Here is a 23,102-nt window from a genome sequence, read left to right on the forward strand (position 1 = left end):
GACATTGCTTAGAAGGGCTGGGACATAGCTCATTTGCCAGAGGACAGGCTTAGTATGCAGGAGATCCTGGGATTGAACCCAGATACCTCATGAGCCAAGTGTGGTGGGACATACTTGTAACCCCAGCTCTCTGAGAGGTAGAAGGATCAGATGTTCAAGGTCATCCTCAGCTACTTAGGGAGTGAGGATAGCCTGGGGTGTTTGAGACCCTGCCTTAAGAAAGAAAAGAAAGAGAGGAAGGACGGCAAACAAACGGGCTCTCAAGCTGGCTGGTGGCGCCACACACCTTTAATCCCAGCCCTCAGGAGGCAGAGAGGTGGATCTCTTTGAGTTCCAGGCTAGCCTGGTCTACAGAGTGAGTTCCAGGACAGCCAGGGGTACACAGAGAAACCCTGTTTGAAACATGAAAACAAACAAACAAACAAACAAACAGATAAAAAAGTAACTTTGGTCATTCTGTGCTTTCCTCTCTGTAGTAACTATTATGTGACCATAGCCATACACTATGGTAAATATGTTCATTGTTGCTAAAATAACCAACTGAAACTCAAGAAAGTAACTGAAAAACAGAAGAGCAAAAGTCAGAAAGTTCAAAGAAAAGTCCAATTTAAATTCCCTTTAATATCACCTTTGTGTGTGTGTGTGTAACTGTGTTTAGTGTGTAGGGGCACTCTTGCTATAACACATGTGGAGGTCAGAGGACAACTTTCAGAAGTCAGTTTTTTCTTTCTTCCACATGCGTCCTGGGAATGACGCATTAGGCTTGGTGCCTTTACTGGTAGGCTGAGCCAACTTGCTAGCCTGGCCACTAATCTTTTATGTATTTTTTATCCATGTATTTTTTTTATTTAATCTTTTAAAATTGGGAGAATGTATTATTAAACATTTACAAACATCCTTGTATGGACAGCTTGTTTTTTTTTTTTTTTTTTTTTTTTAGTTATAAACCTGAAATGTAAAAATGTTGTACATTATTTTCTTGGCAGCCTGTCTAATATGCCAGCTAGCTCTGTGTATCTCACTGTCTTTCTCAAAGTTAGGTGTTACCAGATTTCACATGAATCGTAAAACATTGGGTTTGATATATATATATATATATTTTTTAATAAAAATCTTTCTGTAGTGTTTTAGTCATTGTTCTACTGCTGTGAAGAAACACCACAACCAAAGTAACTCTAATAAAAGAATGCGTTTAGTTAGGGGCTGGCTTATAGTTTCAGAGGCTTAGTCTGTTATCATCCTGGCAGAGAGCATGGCAGTAGGCGTGAGGCTGAAGAAGTAGTTGAGAGCTACATCCTGATCTGCAGGCAGAGAGGTGGGGGAAGAGAGGGAGAGGGAGAGATTGGGCTTGGCATGGGGCTTTTGAAACATCGAAGCCCACCCCCAGTGACACACTTTCTCCAACAGGCCATGCCTCCTAAGCCTTCTAATCCTTTCAAATAGTGCCCTCCCTGGTGACTAAGCATTCCAATATATGAGCCTATGTGTGTCATTCTTATTCAAACCACCCCATGTACATACACATACGCGTGTATGTCAGATGATGACACTGGATGTTTGACTTCAACTTCTACTATGTTTGAGACAGGGTCTCAGTGTTTGCTGTAAAGCTTCTGGAATTCTCCTGTCTCCATTTTCCATCTCACTATAGGAGAATTGGAGTTATAGATGCTACTGCTATTCATCTTTATGTGTGTTCTGGGGCCTCATGCTTTCCTGAAAAATACATTATTACCCATTAAGCCTTCTCTCCAACCCTGAAATTTGCTTTCTAAAAGGATTTTTTAAAAATTATTTTTAAGTGTATATGGTGTGTGGAGTCAGGTTGCAAGAGCGGGTGCAGTACCCATGGAGGTCAAAGCATCAGGAGGTGGTGTCATAGGTGGTTGTGAGCTGCCTGATGGAGGTGCTGGGTACTGAATGTGGGTCCTCTGCAGGAGCAGTAAGTGCTCTTACCTCTGCCTCTATGTCTTCAGCCCTCAAAATTTTATTTTAAACTAGCATTCTTTTCTGTCTTGTTTTTTTCAAGGTGTGGTCCCAGGCTTTGTGGAGCCTAGTCTGGCCTCAAACTTGTGATCCTCCTGTCTCAGCCTTCCAGAGTACTGGGATTATAGATGAGTACCAGCTTAGTTAAATATTCTGCGCTCTCTAATGACCAGCGTGATGAAGCACCTAAAATGTCTGTTGGTCTGTTAGAATGTCCGTTGTACGTTTCTCTTTGAGGAATTTGTCCCAGCCATTGGAAGAGACATCACTTATGAACCATTTAACGGCCAAATGTTGCAATATTTTTCTCTCATCAGCTACTTAGCTCTCCTTTTGTGATAATTATGTTTACCGTGTAGAGCATGTAAGATACAAGGGTCTTGAGCATGCTAAGCAAGTGTGCTACCGCTTGACCTACGCTCCCAGGCCAGTGGTTACATTTTGTTATCACATTTACTTATTTGTTTGTATGAATGTGTGCAAACCGTGCACCCAGGTGGAGGTCAGAGAACTTGTGGGAATTGTTTCCTTCCGCCCTATGGGCCCACGGAGTCAGCTCAGGTTGTCAGGCTTAGTGACTGGTGCCCTTATGTGCTTAGCCATCTTGCCTGCCCATGGCTTTTTTTTTTTTTTTGAATCTTGCATTGTAAGCATTATGTTGGGTGTCTTATGGTATGTGAGCAATAATTACTCAGAAAATTTATGTATCTTTTCTTTCTTTACTCTTATTACTATACAAGGTATCTTTTCATCATATCTCCCACCCAAGCAGTTAACCAGGACCTACCTTGATTAATCAGCTTCTGAGATCAGATAAGATTGAGTGCCTTCAGGGAGGTATGCCTGTACAATTAAGTACTTTATCCTTCTGGTCATAGTATAGATTTTGATCTAATTTTAAAAGGCAATTTTCACAAGCCAGTTATAATTTATAATCGCAGCACTCCTGAGCTGAGGCAGGAGGATCATGAATGAGTTGGAGGCTAGTCTGGGCGATATAGTAAGATCACAGTTTAAAACAACCCCCCCTCCCCCCAATAAACTAACATGCCATTGAAGACCTTTGTAATATATTGAAAAGTTTTCTCCAGTTATTTATGTTTATTGTGTTGGCCCTATGTTAGCTATTGCTTTTTTTTTTTCCTTGTGGCACTGAGAATAGAAGCCAGGGCCTTGTGCGTGCCAGGCAAGTGCTCTATCTCTGGACTACATCTCTAGCTCTTGACTGTATCATTTCTGGGATGTCCTTGTAAAGATGTGTTTAATGTTCTCTGAGAACAGAAGGATTACCGTATGTATAAATCACACTCTCTTACTGAGCCCCTGGACCACCGTGTCCTGGACAGTGTCTAAGGAGTGCCTTGGCAGCAGGAGGACTCCAGGAAGCAGTGTTGCAGGCCTGTCATGTCACGAAAGGGTGTCTTAGTCACCAAACCTGGTGGCTGGTTTTAGGTGTGGGGAAAATGGTTTGGGAAACAAATATATCTTCTGACAAAAGTCTTGTAAAGAAGCAATCAGCTGCAGAACAGAATGAAGGCTTGCAAGTTTCCTGTTGGGGTCAAAGGTCCTTGTGGACACAGCTTTCCTGACACTGGCGCCTGAGGGAAGGGAGGAGGCACATAGGTGAGAGAGAAAGAGAGCCCCAGGTGCTTCTGGCTTAGAGATAAGCTCTTTTTAGAGTGCTTGCTGAGGAGAAAGCTTTGGTATTTTCTACCTAAACAACTCTTAATTTCTTATTACATTTATTTATGTATTTATGTGCTTCTGAGATCATACCAGATAGGTGTGTGTGTGTGAGTGTGTGTGTGTCAGGGGTGCTTTTGTATGCTGTGGAGCATGTGTGGAGGTCAGAGTTCTCTCCTACTATGAGGGGCCACAGGACTGAGTTTAAATCATCAGGCTTGGTGGCAGATGCCTTTACCTGTTGAGCCATCTCACCAGCCTCAAGACAACCTTCAACCTTGAGTCTAGTGACCAAATGTCACTAGAACCTTGATTTCATTCACCCCAGAACTAAGTCAGGGAAGGCCACTGAAGGTTCTGAAAAGAGGAAAGATGAGATAATGGCAAGAACGGAGGGCCAGAGTGGCTGACACACGTCCATCTTCCAGCAAGTCTTGGGACCCCTCTTCCACCCACAACTCACTGTAATCTGGGAAAAGAAAATCCCTATAAAGAGCTCCTGGGAAGATGCAGTGAGCTAGAGCTTGCAGAACTTGAAGCAGGCCACCTGGCTCCCAACAAACCCTCATTTTTGTCATTTTTATTTATGAGGAGGAAACACAGGCTGGTGAGCTGGCTTAGTTGGTAAAGGTGCTTGCTGCTAAGTGTCACAACCTGGCTTCACAGTCCGAGGAACCATGGGAACAGAAATGGGGTGGAAGGAGAGGCCCCTGCAAGCTGTCCTCTAACCGATAGAGTGCTGTGTGTGTGTGTAAAATCAGTAGTAAATGTACGTCACTGATGTGAGACCCCAGGGATGTGCTTCTGTGCCCAGCATTTTAGAATTAAAAAAACTTTTCTTTTTTTTTTCTTCTTTTTTTTTTTGAGACAGTCTTCCAAACCCCATGCTAACCTTAAGCTCGCTGTCTAGCTGAGGATGATCTTGCACTTCTGATCCTTCTGCCTCTGTCTCCCTAAGAGTTGGGTTTACCTGAACAGGTTTATGCTGGGGATCTAGCTCAGAGCTATGGGCAGAGCAGGCAAGCACTCCACCAGCTGCGCCGCAGCCGCAGTCCCTAAAACCATTGATAAGCATACACTATGACTGAGCGGCAGAGCACATGCCCCCAACTGACTGGAGATCAGGCTCAGAGCTGGGCCTGAGTCTTGCTCCTGTCCTGACACTCTTTTCTAGGTAGCCACATTTTATCAGGTGACAGCCTGACAGGTAGGTGTCTTCAAATTCCCTGCTCTCCCTACCACCTGGTCAGACAGAGGTCTGGGGAATGATGGAGAGAACTTTCTGATTGGGGAGAAGTCATTCGGCAAGCCGTTTTTTTTTGTTTTTTGTTTTTTGTTTTTTTTAGTCCAGGCCCTGTACTTTTATAGTCTCGGAGGAACTGTGGGGAAAATACCTTCAGGGAAAGAAAATAGAAGTATCCTCCTAAGGTCACCCAGATTAGAGCCCAGGACTGTCTGGTCCTATCTCCCTGCCTGTAAAAGGTACTTTAGCTGTCTCCCAGCCTCTGGTCCAGGGAAGTCCTTTAATCACTGGGTTCCTTTCCCTTGAGGCTGTTGCCTGGAGAATTAAGTATTCCACAAATGTCTGGTTACATTTTTCCTTCTTCCAGGTCTCTCAGTGACTTAAGTCTAAAGAATGAGGTGGGATTAACCTCTCTGCTTTCTTGTCCTCCACAGCTAAGTTTTCTTTTTCAGATTAATTTTTAGCCCAGAGTTTGGGAGTATAGAATACAGAAGAAAAATGACCCTGAAGCACATTACTTAAAACAAAAATGCTTCCCCTCTTATTTTTTTTTTTTATTCCAAAAGAAATACACATTCACTATAACACAAAGTGGCTGAGCAGAGACACATGCCCACTCTAGAAAATGCCCCACAGTCTCCTGTCTTGTAGATTATTTTCTTGGTCACACTAGCATGGGCATATGTATATGTGTTTGTTTGTTCTTATTTTTGTTTTTGTTTTGTTTTGTTGGTTTTTCAAGACAGGGTTTCTCTGGGTAGCCCTGGCTGTCCTAGACTCCATTTGTAGACCAGGCTGGCCTCTGCTTCCTGAGTGCTGGGATTAAAGGCGTGGGCCACTGTCCCCGGCTTCCCTTTTGATTTTGAGACACTATTAACAGGCAGCCTTGGCAGGTCTGGGACTTACTCCGTAGACCAGGCTGGCCTCTAACTTTTAACTTTTAGAGATCTGCCTGCCTCTGCCCTCTAAGTGCTAAGATTAAAGGCGTGAGCTACCCCTGCTGTGCTTGGTGCTAGGGATCGAATCTGGTGCAGTATGTTTGGTAAGCACACAGCACACTCTACAACTGAGCTTCATCTCCAGCCCCCCCCCCCCATGCCTTTAGTGTTTGAAGATTCATTTATATGAATGTGAGGAGGGAAGGTGTACACGAGAGTACAAGTGCCCCTGAGGCTATAAAAGGGGTCACACCCCTCGGCGTTGGAGTTACGGGTGATTGTGAGCCACCTGATAGAATTGCTGGGAACTGAACTCTGGTCTCCTAGAAGAGCAGCAAGTGCTCTTAGCCACTGAGTCATCTCCCCAGCCCCAGTCCTTCTGCATATCTTAGCATAGGAGAGACCTTTGAATAACTTGAAGGCCCGTTCTTCCAACCCCATCTAATTGCTGGAACAGCTGGGGTGTGGAGGGGGATAGCACTTCTGAGCATACACAGTGGGGTCCTAATCATCACTGTGAGTATAGTCCTGGCTCCTCTCTGGGGCTCCAGGGTGCCGTTCCCATGGCTCCTCGAGTGTGTGGTTTCCTCTGTGTGTAAGCCTCAGAGCAGAAGGTTAGGGGTCTGTTTTTGCTGTGCAGGCCTCAATGGAGTGGAGAGGATAAGGCTGAATACACATGGGGCTGCTCTCTCTCTTGAAGGGGACTCGCTGCCTTGCTGGCTGAAGACCACTCTATGCTCAGAGCTCTCTGTGCCTGAGAGCACCTACTGTGTTCTTGACCTCTGCCACTCACCAGCTCACTACCGAGGACCCTGTGGATCCAGAGTGCAAGTGAGAGGCCAGGTGTTCTAGGAATCCAGAGTGCAAAACTTAGAATCCCTCCCCCGCCCCCAAGCTCAAGCACAGATGATGTTTATACTACCTTGCTCTCAACAAGTATTTGTACCAGCATCCCTACAGAAATGCAGAGTCCTCTGCGTGTCTGCCACCTGGACAGCTGATCAGAACCTGCAAATTATTGGTGATTATAAATGTATTTAGGTGCTTCTGTCACTTCTTGGCTTTCCTCTCTCTCTCTCTCTCTCTCTCTCTCTCTCTCTCTCTCTGTGTGTGTGTGTCTCCCTGGGGGTACCCGTTCCCCTTCCTTCTCTCCCTCCCCTCCCTCCTTCTACAGTAAATCTTATACCATACAAAAATGTATTTAGATTATAGAAGCATGAGCTAGCCTTTGTACCTCAGCCTTTGGTTTCATTTTACCCAAACAGACTTAGAGTAGTTTATGATTTTCCCCAGAACATGAGTGGTACCGTCCCTTTTCCTCCCCTTCCTCCAGGTCTTTCTCTCCCTTTCTCTAGAGTCTCATATAGCAAAGGAACGGCCTTGAACTACTGCTCTTCCCAAGTGCTGGGACTACAGGCATGCATGCCACACTCACTCTTAGGAGCTTCTGGAGATTATAGGCATGTGCCACCATACCTGGCTTTTGTTTGTCTTTTTTTTTATTTAAAGATTTATTTTTATTTTACACATGAGCGTTTCCCATGTCTTAGTTATTGTTCTATTGCTGTAAAGAGACACTATGACAAGGCAACTTTTATAAAAGAAAACATTTAATTGGGGTCTTGCTTACAGTTTAGTGTTAGTCCATTATTATCATGGCAAAATAGATAGCCATGATGCTGGAGCCGTAGCTGAGAGAGAGAGAGAGAGAGAGAGAGAGAGAGAGAGAGAGAGAGCAGAGCTGGTCCCTAGTCACACACCTCCTCCAACAAGGACACACCTCCTGATCTTTCCAAAACTTCCACTAACTAGGGACTTTGCATTCAAACATATGAGCCTATGGAGGCCACATTCTTAGGAACAGCTTTATTGGGATATAATTTCTACAGCATGTACAATTCAGTTGGGTGTGGTAGCAAATCTCAGTTTGACACTGTTCCCAGCATACCACTGTTTTTCAGTACAGGGGAGGCAGAGGCAGCAGGATTTCCAGCCTGGACTGTATACCAAGACTGTTTAAGGAAAACAAGTTAATGGTTTTTAGAGTATTTAACATCATTTTGTTTAACTTTGGAATATTTTTGTTCTTCCTAGGAGAACCATGGCACACCATGGGCAGTCAGTCTTACCCCCCCTGCCAATTTTTTTGAAGGACACATAGATTATTGAGTACATTATAGCAACAGGTGGGTATCAAGTAGAGTAACAGCTGTTGCTCAGTAATTCACATCCTATCCGTATTAAATGTGCCTTTTCTGGCACTGGAAAGATGGCTCAGATGGTAAAGAGCTTGCCACAGAAACGTGAGTTCAATTCCTCAGAACCCGTGTGGGAGAGGAGGAAAGCTGGAGGTGGTGGTACACACTTAACTCCAATACCATGAAAATAGAGGTAGGAGGGCCCCTCGAGTCCAGGTTCAGTAAAAGACCCCGGCCAAAAGAGAAAGGGACAGAGAGAGAGGTCAAGGAAGAGTCCTGGCAATGGCGGCTGGCCTCCATATACACACATGGATACATACCTACGATTTGCCTACTAATGAAGTCCTGGAAGTGTTGGCCATCTGAGATTGACTTCTTAACTCCTCATGGTGTTTTCACAGCTTAGCCAAGATACCCACATTTCAGAACCTTCACTCCTTGAAATTGTGGAACCATATTTTGTTGGGTGGGCAATATGTCCATATCCTATTTAATTGTTCTTTATTTGGTAGACAGTTGTTCTTATGCATTCCTCTCTCTCTCTCTCTCTCTCTCTCTCTCTCTCTCTCTCTCTCTCTCCCCGCATGCCTGTGGAGGACAGAGGACAGTCTTAGGTGTCATTGTTCCTCAGATGCTAAATACCTTAAAATGTTTTTAAAATTACATTTATTTATTTATTATTGTGTGTGCACATGCCATGGCTTTTGTTCCTGTGGAGATCAGGGCATACTGAGCAGAAACTGGGTCCCTCCCTTTACCATATGCGTTAGGCATTGCCATCATTCCCAACTCAAGCAGCCTTTAATTTTTTTAAATTAATTTATTTTTATTTTGTTTGCATATATGTTTTATGAGTGTGTCAGATCCCTTGGAGCAGGAGTTACAGACAGTTGTGAACTGTCACGTGTGTGCCGGTAATTGAACCCAGTCCTCTGGAAGAGCAGCTAGTGGTTTGAACCACTCAGCCATCTCTCCAGCCCCCACAGCCTTTAATTTTTAAAATAGTACGTTTGTGATGTTGTGTGTTTACAAGGTTTAATGATCACTTCAGGTGATCAACATGTCCATCTCTGAATAGTAATCAGTGTTGTTGATTGTGTGTGTGTGTGTGTGTGTGTGTGTGTGTGTGTGTGTTTGGACTCCCTCCTCTTCTTTTGTTACTTTGTTTTCTTGAGATAGGATATTCCTATATAGCCCAGGCCTGCCTCAAACCTTTGTGACCCTTCCTCAGCCTCCCGATTGCTCAATTATGGACATTCAATAGGAAACTCTAATCTATAGTTATCCTAACATATTGTAGAAGAATAGAACTTTTACTCTTTCTGACTTGCTTTGGTATTATCTAATTTCCCTCCTCTCTCTGTTGTAATTTTTGTGGGAAATTGTAGTGCTAGAGATAGAATCTGGGGCTTTGAACATGCTAAGATACTCTACCACTGGTCCCATAGTCTCCTCTGAGGTGTTCTGTTTATGTTTGTGTCTGCATGTGTCTGTGGACGTGGAAGCTATAGGATAACTGTGGATGTCCGTACCCCAAGCACCTTCCATTTCCTTTTTCACTCAGGGTCTAACCCTGGCCCAGAACTTACACATTCAGCTAGGCCAGCTGGGCAGCAAGCACCAGGGACTCCGTGTCATGTTTTGTTTTGGCTTCTGACTCTTCAGATAGCCTTAGCACCTGGAGCTCACAGAGGACTGTTGGCCTCTGGCTCCTTAAACAGAACCAAACATTTGGTTCTAGGAGGTGGGACTCAGGCTGAGCCAGCTCCTGAGCCCCTCCGAGAACTTGTACATCCAGATTCTGCGTTTCTGGCCTCAGTGCTGCAGGAGTTACAGGCACCTCGGCAAGGCATCCCACTGGGAATCATGGCGTGTGCTTCGCGTGCTTCGTAGTGCTATCGATGTTAGCCCTGAAGACTGAACCAAGGCAGTCAGTGCGCTTCGGGCATCTGTGTGGTGGATTTCCATGTCCCCCAGTGCAGCTAATAAATACTGTTAGCTGAGGGAGCTGCTCAGCCTATGCTGGTGGCTTGACCCCCTTTCTGCCCTTTGGTGGAGTAAACAATTATCGCTGTTACTGTCTGATGGTGCTTTTCTGTTTATTTCCCTTTTTCTACTTGTGTTAGAAATGTGTTGTTAGGAGTTTTCTCAAGTTGGGGAGATAAGATAGTTCAGTGAAAAGCTTGTCAAGAAAGCCTGAGGACTCAACACCCATGGGGTGGAAAAATATCAGGTGTGGTGGTGCATGCTTTTGATCTCAGTGTTGGGAAGATAAAGAGGAATGACTCCCCAGAGTCCACTGGGCAGGCAGCCTTGCTGAATCAGCTTCAGGTTCAGTGAGAGACCCTACCTCAAAAACTAATGTGGACAGCGAGAGAGGAGGACAATGACATTGACCTCTGGCCTCTACACAGAATGAAAAACAAAACAAAACAAAACAAAACAAAAAACCAAAAAACTTCTGCATTTGTGAGGTGACTCAACAGGTAAAAGTGCTTGCCCTCAAGCCTGATGACCTGAGTTCAGTACCTGGGGCCCACATGGTTAGAAGATAGAGCTGACTCCCTTTAGTTGTCCCCTGGTTCCACATATATATTCCTTTGCCTCATAAATACATGCATTTAATAAAGAATCTTAAAAGAAAGAATTTGTGCTCCTCTATTCTTCCATTCTTTCTGTCCTGGCATAGACTTTTGGCACATTTACAGCATAACACCGAGTGCTTTGGGACATTCCCAACTGCTCACTGCTGTCCTGCGGATACTGTAGGGAGTCCCTCTGCCTGGCTCCTCTGTCACTTGTGTCTTGAGCATTTCCTACTTTCTGCACTATAGTAAGGTGCTTCATGCGCTCTGGTATTTGCCCTGGCAGCAGCCCCTTCTAAGAACTGTCCAGGTCATGGTTTTCTTTTTTGGAAGTGCTCACATATAGCTATCTTGCATATTCTGACTGAGTGCGTGCCAGGCATGATACCTCATGCATGACACTCGTGGCTGAAAGGAGGTTAGGCCTTCCAAGGTCACAGAGGTCATGATCTTCAGGGTCAGGACTTGGGCTCCTGGGCAGAAGGGCCTTTGTCCCTGCAGAATGCTTCTCCTCGAGTGCACTCTCTCACAGTCATGATACCATGCAAGACAGATTACACACTCTGGGCTGTGTGGCCGCTGCACTGTTTTCCTCCTCTGTCATTGCTATAGGGCTCTTGGCACACTGCCCTCCTCTCTCTGGGTGATGATGGCCTCTTACTATATTTTACGTGGCATTCATTACCCAAACCAGCAACTGTTGGAAAGTAAACACTGTAAATCTTGGCTGGCCCAGGCAATTACCTCCTGTTCTTGGGAGTGCAGTGATCTGGACAGAAGGCCTTTCTCTGGGTTCTGCCCACTGGGCAAAACAACTCTGGCTTGTCCACCATTCTTGTAAAGGCACCTGGTGGGTTCTGCCCATTAGAGGCCAGCTGGGATAGACTGCTCTGGGCAGTGCTGTGGACACAGGAGCTGGTTTCTACAATATAGTTGGTTGCCTGATGGAGTCCAAGTCCTGGGATGGGTCTCTGCTGGGCTTCCTCCTAGCTTAGTGACCTTTAGTCCTGGGTCACTTGGGGTATAAGATAGTGTAGCTGCAGGAGTTTGCTTTTGCAGTGTAGAGTGGCCAGTCCAGGGGTGGGGAAGGGAAGGAAAGCTCTGTCCTTATCTTACTGTCAAGATGTGGCAGTGAATAGTGCTCACAAGAGGCACCGCAAGCAGCATTTTGCAGGAAGGTTGAAAACTTGCCTTGGGAGCTGGGGAGATAGCTCAATGGGTAGAGCAGTTACTGAGCTAGCATGAGAACCAGCACACAAGTAAAATGACGGGTGTGGCTGTACCTGCACCATTAACCCCAGTGCTGTAGGAGGTAGAGACAGGAGGATAACTGCCAGCCCAGCTCCAGATGAGACCCTGTCTCAAGGGAATAACAGAGAGTGATAGAGAAGGGCACCCAATATCTTTTGTGGCCTCTGTGTGGTACCCAGGATCCTGTACACACATATCCATAAGGCACACTCAACTCACTCTTTCTCCCCTTCCCCCCTGGAACCTGCACACACATATCCATAGGACACACTCAACCCACTCCTTCTCCCCACCCCCCAACCTGCAAATGCATATACAGCAATACACTCAACTCTCTCACATACAATACAAACATACACAAACACAATACACACTTCACAACTTGCCTATGAGACTAGAGCTTGGTGTTAGATTGCTTGCCTAACATACGTGAGGGTTCTACTTGGTTCTATCATAGCAAAACAAACAAAGCAAATCAAAGAAATTGATTGGTCATAGAGACCAAAGCTTGGAAGGTCTGGACTTAATCCCGTGTATCTGCCGTGACCCTATCTCCCTTTTTCCTCCTTGTTTTAGTCTAGGCTGCAGGCTGCTGAGTCTTTGCCACTGACTTCCACCAGATCCTTGAGCATCTCAGTGTCCTCCTGGACCTCCTTTTGTCATCTTGACGTTATGGTTTCATTGCACTGTGGGGGTCTTTGGTTTTCAAGACAGGGTCTCATGGAACCCAGGCCGACGTGGCACTGTATAGTTTAAAATGATCTTGAACTCCTGACCCGCCTGCCTGTTTTGAGGTTCTGGGATTGAAGTGTGCACCACCAGGCACAGCCTGTACAATGCTGGGTAGCAAACCCAGGGCCTTGTACACACCAGGCAAGCCTACCAACAGAGCTATATGCCTAGCGATTACATATGGGGTCTTAGCTCCTTGGGCTGGAGCCTCCTTCTGTCTGCTTGCTCATGTTTTGAGCTTCTTAGTTGATTCCCCTTCCTCAGACGCCCACTTGTTTGATTAGCCTTGGGGTACAAACTTGACCTTGGAAGAATAAATAGTAACCACTGTTATTCTGAGCATCAGCTGTGGCCTGGAACAGACTGAGGAACTTACTGGTCCTCTTGGTCTGTGTTTCTTCAAATTCACTCATAATATATTCTTGTTTTGCATCTATTTATTTTTGGTGTGTGTGTATATCTATGCATCTGGGTCAGATGGTGGCGGTTTGAAAACGTGAGTCTCTTTGTATATATTTGTGTGAGAATACTCTGTGAACATATGAGTGCCTGTGTATAGAGGTCCAAGCCTGACGTCAGATGTCCTGCTTGAATCATTCAGGGTTCATCACATACGGTATAATAACCCTTTATTTCCATCCACCATACGTTTCTTGAGAACAAGACTTTTTTCTTTTACATTTTTTTTTTCATTTACTTATTTACATGTGTTCGTATACACACACAGGTCAGAGGACCTGTGGGTATTGGTTCTGTCCTTCTCCCATGTGGGCCTGAACTCAGGTGTTGAGGCTTAGTGGCAGGCGTCTTTACCAACTGAGGCAGGGCATTATTTTATGTACACAAACTGAGGAAATTTAGCATGGATACAATAGCCGTGCTTGACATATGATTCAACAATGCTGATAGGGTCTTAGGCGGATCTTTGTGAGCTGGAGGCTTCCTGGTCTACGTAGGGAGTTCCAGGCCAATTTTTCTATTTCCATGCGCTGGTCTTGAGGATGCTAGGTAAGAGATTTTTCATATTACCCTTGATAGTGTCCTCTTTAACAGGTTTCTGGTCTGACTGAAGCTCCCTCGAGGATGAGGCCTTGTACTTAGTCTCCTATCAGCTGTTTAGCCTGCACCTGTTTTGACTTCCCCCTGCCTACCATGATACAGGCCATGGATGGAGGCTAGGTGACTGCACTGTTATAACACTCCATTTAGGTTTGCCTCCACTGTGCCCACACGATGCCAGCATGGACCCCTAAGTGAAAGCGTGAGCCTTATTCTCCACATATGCATTACATAGTATCCTGGGAACAAAATGGTGGATCATTTCAGTATGTTTCCAGGGTTTTAACTATCAGCACTGCTGCTTGATGCAGCCTTGTGCAAGTATTTTTCTTTTCCGTGTGTGTATGTGTGTTTATGGATGTCAAAGCAGACTGATGTCAGTGCCTTCTTCCACTGTGCTTTACCTTATGATTGCAGTAGGATTGCTCCCTGTACTCTGAGTTTGAGGCTTGGCTTTTTAGGCTAGCCAGCTTTCTCCAGGCTCTCCACCTCTTACGCGCTCACCTGGCTTTTATGTGAACAAGAGCTTTTAACTGCTGCCATTTCCCAACCCTTTGTGTAAATGTTTTTAAGCCCCAGTGTTCACTCTGTAACTTAGAGTCCTGCCTGGTGCCGGGGTATTAGTTACTTGTCTTGTTGCTGTGATAAAATACGAAATAAAAGCAATTTATGGGAAGAAGGACTTTTGGCTCACAGTTTGAGGGGTCACAGTCTATCATGGCAGGGAAGGCATGGCAGCAGGGGTGTAAGGCAGCTGGTCACACTGCCAGAAGGCAGAGACACTCTGGTGCTCTGCTCGCTTTCTTCTTTTTACTCACTTAGAGCCCAGCTCATGGAGGGTGCCGTCCACATGTAGGATGGGTCTTCTCACCACAGCCTATCTCACCGCAGCCTAACGGAGAAGGTTCTCACAGGTGTGTCCAGGGCGCTGTCTCCTAGGTGATTCTAGATCCTGTCAAGTTGACAATCAATGTTCCCCATCACACTGAGGGTTGTCAAAACATGTGACCAGGGTTCCTCCAGCATAGAAAGACACGACCTGTTCCTCCTATGTGTGTCTTGCCGGGAATTAGCAGTCTGCTCTGTCTACTTACTGAAAATCGGATGTGAACCAGACTGTTACTTTTACTCAGCGTTATTTTTCAATCATTTGTGAGGGTAAGGAAGATTCCATGCCCTTCCTGGTTTGGTTCACCACCATCTCCGGCTCGCTCTTACTTATTTGCATTAGGGGGATTATAGTGGAATTGACCTTGAACAAGAAACTTGGGGAAAGCTGTTCCGGGAAACAGGCAGGGGCTTTTCCTGGGATAGCTGTCACTCTAGATAGAGATCCGTGACTTCACTATGATGCCAGAAGGACCTTCTGGGGTAGTGGCTAGGTGTTGAAGAAGGGGGAGGAGGAAGAAAGTACATAGGAAGGCTGTAGGATTTTACACGAAAATTCAGTTTGGGCCAGCAGGGTGGTGGCTCAACAGATATGGGTGCTTGTCATCACGCCTGTGGACCTGAGCCCAGTCCCAGAATCTCCACAGTAGAGGGAGAGAACCTACTCCTGTAGGTTACTCAACCAGGTTGCCAGTGAAATATTTTGTTCAAATTCAGCTGAGCCCTTTCCTGCCTGTGTCGTGGTCCTGCGTTGCTTTCTCATTCTAATGGCAGGGTCCTAGCCATGGTGACCTGCTACTTCCCGTCCTGATTGCAGTTACTACCTGAGCCCTTTCAGGAACTTTGCTGCCAGGGACATTGTGGGTGGGTTACTTTAAGGAAAAGAAGAAAATACGATTGTGTGTGTGTTTCACTACCTCTTCCCCTTCTACCACCTGTCTTCATGGGTCAAGTGGGGCTAGCAGACAAAGCCAATAAAACTGGAAATTTCATTGCTCATTCTGATTGCTCAGGCTCCTGTGGTCATGTTCCAAGCGAGGTGCAGAGTCAAGATGAACCTAAATTCCTCCAGAGAGTGACCACCCCCTTTGGGGAGGGATAGCACTATTTAGAGCCCTGGGACTGGAGAAGGAAGGGGTCACTTAGACTCAGCCACCTTGTGGGTGGGTGTTTTGAGTCCTGCCTCTGTTCCTGCCACTCCCAGGTCACCTTGGCTCCCTGGGTTGGGCTGGGAGCCACCTGCCAAGGGTTAGTTTACATCACAAAGTGACCTGGAGCTCTTTCCTGGCTATCCTTTGGCAGGCCTTTAACAATTGCAAGTAGAGGGCTGGGCTGGGTCTTCCCAGGGAATTTCCTTGAAGCAGTTTTCTGGTGTCACCTGCCTGCCTGTTTCTCATCCACTTCCTCCTGCCTGGGACCCTCAGACTCCCAGCACCAGATTCCCTGCTGGGCCCACTGTCACCCCTCCACCGTTCTGCATGAGTCAAGTGTCAGTATTGTCCACATTTCAGAGGTGCGGGGACTAGGATGGGAAAGTAGGCTCCAAACCTGGGTGCTGACCTGGACCCCAAAAGAACAATGGCACCCCGCTATTACTTTTTTGTGGAGTATGATATGATTTCTTTCCTTTTTGGTTTTCGAGACAGGGTTTCTGTGTAACCTTGGCTGTCCTGGACTGGTTTTGTAAACCAGGCTGGCCATGAACTCGCAGAGATCCAGCTGCCTCTGCCTCCCACAATGCTGGGGTCAAAGGTGCGCGCTACCACGCCTGGCTTGATTATGATTTCTTATGTGAAGAAAAAATTGTATCAATTTAAAATATTGATTCAAGTTCAAAAAGTGACTTGATTGGCTAAGGCTGAGAATGGCTACCAGCTTGGTTGGTACAGTGCTCACCTAACAAAGCCTGGGGTTTGACCCCAGTATCCTACAACTCTATAAACTGAGGATGATGGTACATCTGTAATCTATAATCACAACACTGTGGAGCTGGAGGCAGGAGGATTAGAAAATCAGGGTCATTCTCAGTTATATGGGAGCTCTATGTCAGACACAAAGCAACCGCAAGAACCCTTCTGTGTCATAACTCTGGAATCAAAATTCTCATTTCCTGCAATCACTTCTTTCCCCTTTCCATTCTCAAATAATTGCATAGGATGTTGGAAAAGATCTTAACTCGACAGACACATGTTATAAGGTACTTGAAATAGCCTTAAGCACATGCCTTTCGCATAGGAACAGTTGAAAGAGAATCACACACGACTGCCTGGCTGTGTCACCCACCAGGTGTTTGAGTTTGTCCTGGAAGCCTCTATGTGTCTCTGCTTAATCCAGTGGGGCTCCTGATTCCTTTGCTGCTATTGGCTAGTTGAGAGACCTCTGCAAGTCAATGTCCCAGCAGTCTCTGGCATTGCTCTGTTCCCGTGAGTGAAGCTGTTTGTTAATGTTCTCCAGAGGAAACCCCATGCCTTGCTGCACTTTCACTTGGCGTTTCTGGTTTCTGTCGTATTCACTCCCTACCTTGACCATAGACACCCTGCTTAGTCTTCAGAGCCCTCTTCCCTCTACCTGCATGCTCAAGCCTTGTTTCACATGCCCTGACTGTTATCAGGACAAGTGGACCTAGCCTCCCATCTTCTTGTCTTTTAAGGAATTACTGAAATTATGCTTCATCCTATTCCTTTTCTTGTGCAGTTTGATGTACCTGGAAAATTACAAACAGTTGAGGCGGGGGGGGGGTGTTAAAACTTTTCAAAACCCCATAGTTGTAACATAGAAGAGCATTGTAAAGAATTTGAAATTGGGCTGGGAAAACTGGCTCAGTTGCTGAGATGCTTGCTGTGCAAGTGTGAGGACTTGAGCTGAACCCCTAGAATACACGTAAAAAGCTGAGCATGATGAGGCTGTCGAGATGGCTTAGGTTAGGAGCACCTGAGGGCACTTTCAGAGGACCCAGCACCATACCCTGAGGCTCACAACTGTCTGTCTATAAAGCCCAATTCCAGTGAATCGAACACCCTCTATTGGCCTCTGCAGGCATGCACAAATAAACAAATAAAAATTTAAATTAAATCTTAAAAAAGAAAAGAAAAAAAGAGCCGGTACTAGTATTCCCAGGACTGAGAAGGTAAAGACTGGTAGATCTCCGGGGTTTGCTGGCCTATCAGCTTAGCTGGATTGGTGAACTTCAAGTTTAGTGACAGGCATTTGTCTCAAAAAATATGGCAGAGAACCAGGCACGGTAGCAAACTCATTTAATCTTATGATCTGAGAAGCAAAGGCAGGTAGGTCTTTGTGACTTCAAGCCCAGCCTGCTCTATCTATCTATTTAGGATGTTTCAAGCCAGTCAGAGAGACCTGTCTCAAAAACAAAACAATATCAACCAACTGAACAACGAGCAAACTGAACAAAACCCCAACCAATCAAAAAGATAAGGTGGAGTGTGGTTGATAGTAATGATGTCATCTAGCCTCCATAAGAACACTACACATCCCTACACATAAGCACACACACAGCATATGAAACTACATTGAAACTTTTGCATAGTGTGCCAAGCAGTGCAGCAGTAAGCAAAAAACCAACCAACCAACCAACTCAACAGACAGAAAAACAAACAAACAAAAAACCCAAACAACAGTTACACAGTCCAGGCCTTCAGAGAGCTTGTTCCCTTTCTCCTAACAGATGTGCAAAAATGGTACACCTGAGGTGATCTTGGTCTGTGTGACAATGCTCATCAGCTAGCATGTGACCCTGACCCCCTGTGAGGGCTGAGGAGGTCAGTCCAGTCCTAGTGTACTAGTCTTGAGGTGCACAAGGGCAGGGCAGCAGAGCAAGAGGAACAGGGTGACTTGGGAGGGGCAGGGTGTCTGGAGAGCATCCTAGACATGTCTGTTTGAGAGGAAAGACCATGAAAGCTCCATGGGGAAGGGCATGGGCTAGATTCCCATCGTTATGGGGAAGCTCACCTGGCCTACAACCCACTGGATGGGTCTGACCTGCCAGTGCTGCCTCCTGGTGCAGACTTGGAAACAATTCTTTATCTGGCAAGGAGTTGCCTCTCCTTGGCCTGAGTGGAGGTCACCTTGCAGAACCTGGGGCCAGTGCTAATTGGCCCCCTGGGGAACCTGTACACTCATGTAATGACCACTTGGGCCTTGGGCCTCTGCCAATAGCTTCTGCATTCTTCAGCAAAGACAAGGACACTGGAAAAACCAGTTAGGGTGTGGAAGGCCCTTAGTATGTCCAGGCTTAGGGAGTTCTAGGCTCTTGGCTCAGGGGCCCATAAACAGGACTTAAAAGTCTTAATTGCTGAGACATACCTCAGCTGATAAAAATGCTTGGTGCTAAGTTTGATTCCCAGCACTCAGATAAAAAAGTTGGGCATGGTGAGGGAGGTTAAAGACAGGTGGATCCCTGGAGCTCTGGGGCCAGCCAGTCTAGTCAACTTGCCAAGTTCCAAGCCAGTTGGTTGATGCCTGAGAAAGGACAGCTGTCGTCCTCTGGCTGCCACACTTAAGTGCATACAATGCACTCCAGAACACACTCATTTATAAGAGCATCGACACACACACACACACACACATAAGACACGCCCACACACATGCACACAATGGTGAGTAGACGGGTGCATGGCTGTGTTCGGCTGTCTCAGGTCCAGGCTTAGAGGCTGTAGTCAGGAACCTCTGTGGTCCACATGCTGCCTGGGCCTTCCGCTTACTCCCTAGGCTCCAGGGTTTGTACTGTGCTGTCCGTGTGATTGCTGCTCAGCAAATATTTGCAGCAAATGGTTTGAGTTCCACGTTCCGGCATCCTGGCTTTGCCTTGCTTCCTTGGCAGCTGCTTCTCCCAGCTCCACAGACTAGAAGAGAGGAGTCACGGGGCTGGGCTTAGGCACCCAGGGGAGGCGCCACTGTTGGCCACTAACCTGGTGTCTCCAGGCAGTCCTTGGCTTGTGGCCACATCTTTTCTTTTCCTCTCTGCCACCTCGGTGCGTCTCACTGTGTGTGTCATTAGATTCAGGGCCCAGGGGCTTTCTCCGATTATCACCTTACCTTGGAATCCTTACTTTAATTGTCCTAATTTAAGGCCACACCTCGGTTTCCATAACTGAACTCCTATTCAGCTCAGCACAGAAGGAAGGTGTAGGTATATCTTTAAGTAGTTGCTTCTATTGTTTAAAATGTTTTACACTGTGTGTGTGTGTGTCTGTGTCTGTCTGTGTGTGTGTGTGTGTGTGTGTGTCTGTGTTTGTCTGTCTGTCTGTCTGTCTGTGTGTGTGGTGAGTGAAGGTTAGAAGACAATTTGTGGGAGTCTGTTCTTACCCCCCCTCCCCCGGCAGAAGACCCATGCTGGTCCTGAACTATCATCACTCCTCCTGCTCAGCTTCCCCTACATAACTAGGATCCTAGACTGCGTCAGCATTCTCTGCAGTTCTAATAGCAGCTTGTGAAGCATCCAGTAGAGGCTGGGGCTGCTTTGACTGATTTGGAATTAGTTCACATTTATATACATGCAACTTTAGGGCCAGGTTCCAAGTCAGTTGGTTGATGCCTGAGAAAGGACAGCTGTTGTCCTCTCTGCCTCTGACTTTAGGTTGGGAAAGTCTTTCCTTCTTAAGCAGCTCATAGCAGCTATTAAAGTAAAGCCCTGAGAAATGAATTCTTTATTCTGAGGTAAGGTCTCACTGTGTAGCCCTGGCTAGCTTGCACCTCAAAGAACTCTACCTACCTGTCTTTGCCTCCTAACTGCCAGCATGTCTGGCTGAAATTTGCTTTTTAATCTTTTGAATGTTTTTTATGTATATGGGTGTTCTGGCTGCATGTATGCGTCTGTACCCCACGCGTGTGGCTGGTGCCTTCAGAGGCCAGGTCCCCTGGAACTGTTGTTATAGGTGCTTATGAGCCGCCCTGCAAGGACAGCTAGTGTGCTTAACTGCTGAGCCAGCGATCTGGCCCTGAGAAGTTGATTTTTTTTTTTTTAAGTCAATTTTTTAAAAACTATTTTTACTCTGTGTAAAATGCTTGGTGTGCAAGCACGTGCACCTGAGTTCTGAACCCCGGCATGCATGTGGCTAGGAGGCCTAGACAGGAGGATCTTGAGTTCACAGGAACTTAGCTGCATAGCCAGTTTGAGGCCAGCTCAGGCTACGTGAGATGCTGTCTCAGGGTAAAATTACAGAAAGAAATGGAAGATCTGCTGTTCCCCCTCCTCAGGTCAGTCATATGAAATCCGGCTACTGGAGAACCGGAAGCTAGGGGACTTCCAAGATCTGAACACGAAATATGTGAAGGTGAGTGAGCCTCAGGGCTGGCCAGTCACACACCAGAGGGGCAGGTCTGAATGCCTGGGGAGTAGGGATGGTAGGAAGGAGTCAAAGGGAAGGTGGCATTCTTCTCATCCCAGTTTCTGGAGTGCACTCTCCCCATGGGGATTAGATGGGTAGCCATGGACCAGGGTGGGGTGGCTTATGTTGGCGGAGTATGCTCTGGGTTATATAGACAGAAGTCGTATTTTGCCCTCAATTGATCCTTTCTTACCTGCCCAGAACAAACAGCACATTAGTCAGACATATATGTGACGCTGTTCAGAATACTGGAAACTATGGAAGGAAGCCCCCTTTTTACCATTGTCCATGTTTTGGGGTTTGGAGGAAAGGAAGCCCTAGGAAAAAGGGGCTGGAGAAGGACAGAGGGTTTTTCCTGGCTGGGGACGGGAATGCATGCCCTTCTTGGGGACTCTGACATCTGCCTTCCACAGAGTATCATCCGTGTAGTTTTCCATGACCGCCGGCTGCAGTACACCGAGTATCAGCAACTGGAAGGTTGGCGGTGGAGCCGGCCTGGGGACCGCATCCTGGACATTGGTGAGTCTCTCCAGCCAGCACAATTGGACTATGTGCAGCTTCTTTGTGCATGCCACTTAGATTTATGCTCACAAGGAAGCCCAGCCTGGTGGCACATACATGCAGTCCCAGCACTGATGCACAGGCAGAAAGACATTGGGGTTGAGGCCATGCTGGTCTATATATAGTGGGTCCAAAAGAAAGAGATGGCTCAATTGGTAAGCTCAAGCATGAGGACCTGAGTTCAATCCCTAGAACACATACACAGAGCCGTGAATCCCCCCATACACCTATATACTGAAGGAAGGAAGAAGGGAGGGAGCGAAGAAAGGAAGGAAACATGAGAACTTTCAGAGGTGACCCAAGCCATCGGGTGCTACTCTCAAGGAGCTTTCTGTAGGAGAATACACAGCCTTAAAGGGTGAGCAACCTGGCTAGCTTGAAACTCACTAGGTAGACCATATTGAGTTCAAACTCAGAGAAATCCACCTGCCTCTGCCTCCTGAGTGCGTTGTGTGTCACCCTGCCCAGCTCCCTTGAGGGTTTTGATACATGGCTAGGGGAATGGGTGGGCATATCACGGAGCTTGATGGTTCAGGTCACCCTGCTTTGTTCACAGCCCTCAGCTGTGCTTTGGGATTCAAAAGCTAAGGTGATGGTAGGGTTCTGTATACCAGGGCATCAGCAGGTCCTTTCAGATGGAAATCAAGGGAAACTTGTCGTAAGAAAAGATAAAGACATCAAGCAGTCTATCTGGGCGATCTGCCAGTGGAGTTGGGCAAAGCTTAATTTCCAGATTGGCTGCTGTTTTTAAACACAGTGAAGGAGTTTGGTCCCATATCTCGGGTCTCTCCTCAGTGTTCGGGAGAGGCTGACAGTCTCACTTGTGTGTGTGTGTGCATTGGCAGATATCCCACTGTCTGTTGGTATCTTGGACCCCAGGGCCAGCCCAACCCAACTGAATGCTGTGGAGTTTTTGTGGGATCCCGCAAAGAGAGCATCTGCATTCATTCAGGTAAGCACACGTGAGAGGTGTTTGGAGGGTGGCCTGTCCGCTAGCTAAGATGGCCTCCCGTCGGAGGCAAGTGGCTGAGGCGGGACAGAGGATGAATGGCCCCGGGTCAGGAGCGATGAGGCAAGGCCTTGGAATGGTGTGGAGTTAGGTTTGTGTTCTTGCTTTCGGAAAGCTGTGAGGTTAAATTTGCTCTTTCCAAGGCTAGGAGATTGCCTAGGCAGTAAAGTACTTGTTCACAAGCCCGAAGACCTGAGTTCAGTCCTCCACATGAGGAAGACTGGAAGGCGAGGCCTGTGTTGGGAAGGTGAAGGTGGGTAGATCCCTGGGACATATTGACCTGTCAGCCTAGCTCAATTCGTGAGTCCCAGGCCAATGAGAGACTGGCTCAGAAACAATGCAGACCACACCTGAGGGAGCACAGCCAGGGTTGATCTCTAACCTCTATCTGGATGTACACAAACACACACACATACACACACAACCTATTTTTTAAAAATTCCGTATTTTGGAGCCATGAGATCACTTGGGGTAAAGGCACCTGGCACTAAGTGTGATGGCCTGAATTTGATTACCCGGACCTAAATGGTGAATGATTGAACTGACTCCCCAAAAAGCTCCTCAGATCCTCCACACGGGCCTTTGGTACGCATCCGCACACATGGTAAATAAAAAATGTGAG

The 23,102-nt window shown here is 46.5% G+C and overlaps 1 protein-coding gene across 2 annotated transcripts in view; it reads left to right on the forward strand.

The window, feature by feature from the left end:
* Tfcp2l1 (transcription factor CP2 like 1) overlaps positions 1 to 23,102 on the forward strand; it is a 55,454-nt gene that overhangs the window by 7,340 nt on the left and 25,012 nt on the right. For both annotated transcript variants that reach the window (XM_055601555.1, XM_055601562.1), the window contains exons 3-5: positions 20,780 to 20,856; positions 21,324 to 21,429; positions 22,317 to 22,423. In XM_055601555.1, coding sequence (XP_055457530.1) covers positions 20,780 to 20,856; positions 21,324 to 21,429; positions 22,317 to 22,423 — 290 coding nt within the window. The remainder of the gene's footprint in view (positions 1 to 20,779; positions 20,857 to 21,323; positions 21,430 to 22,316; positions 22,424 to 23,102) is intronic.

Source organism: Psammomys obesus, unplaced genomic scaffold (genome assembly GCF_907164565.1).
Source record: "Psammomys obesus unplaced genomic scaffold, mPsaObe1.curated_primary_1811, whole genome shotgun sequence".
NCBI lineage: Eukaryota > Metazoa > Chordata > Mammalia > Rodentia > Muridae > Psammomys > Psammomys obesus.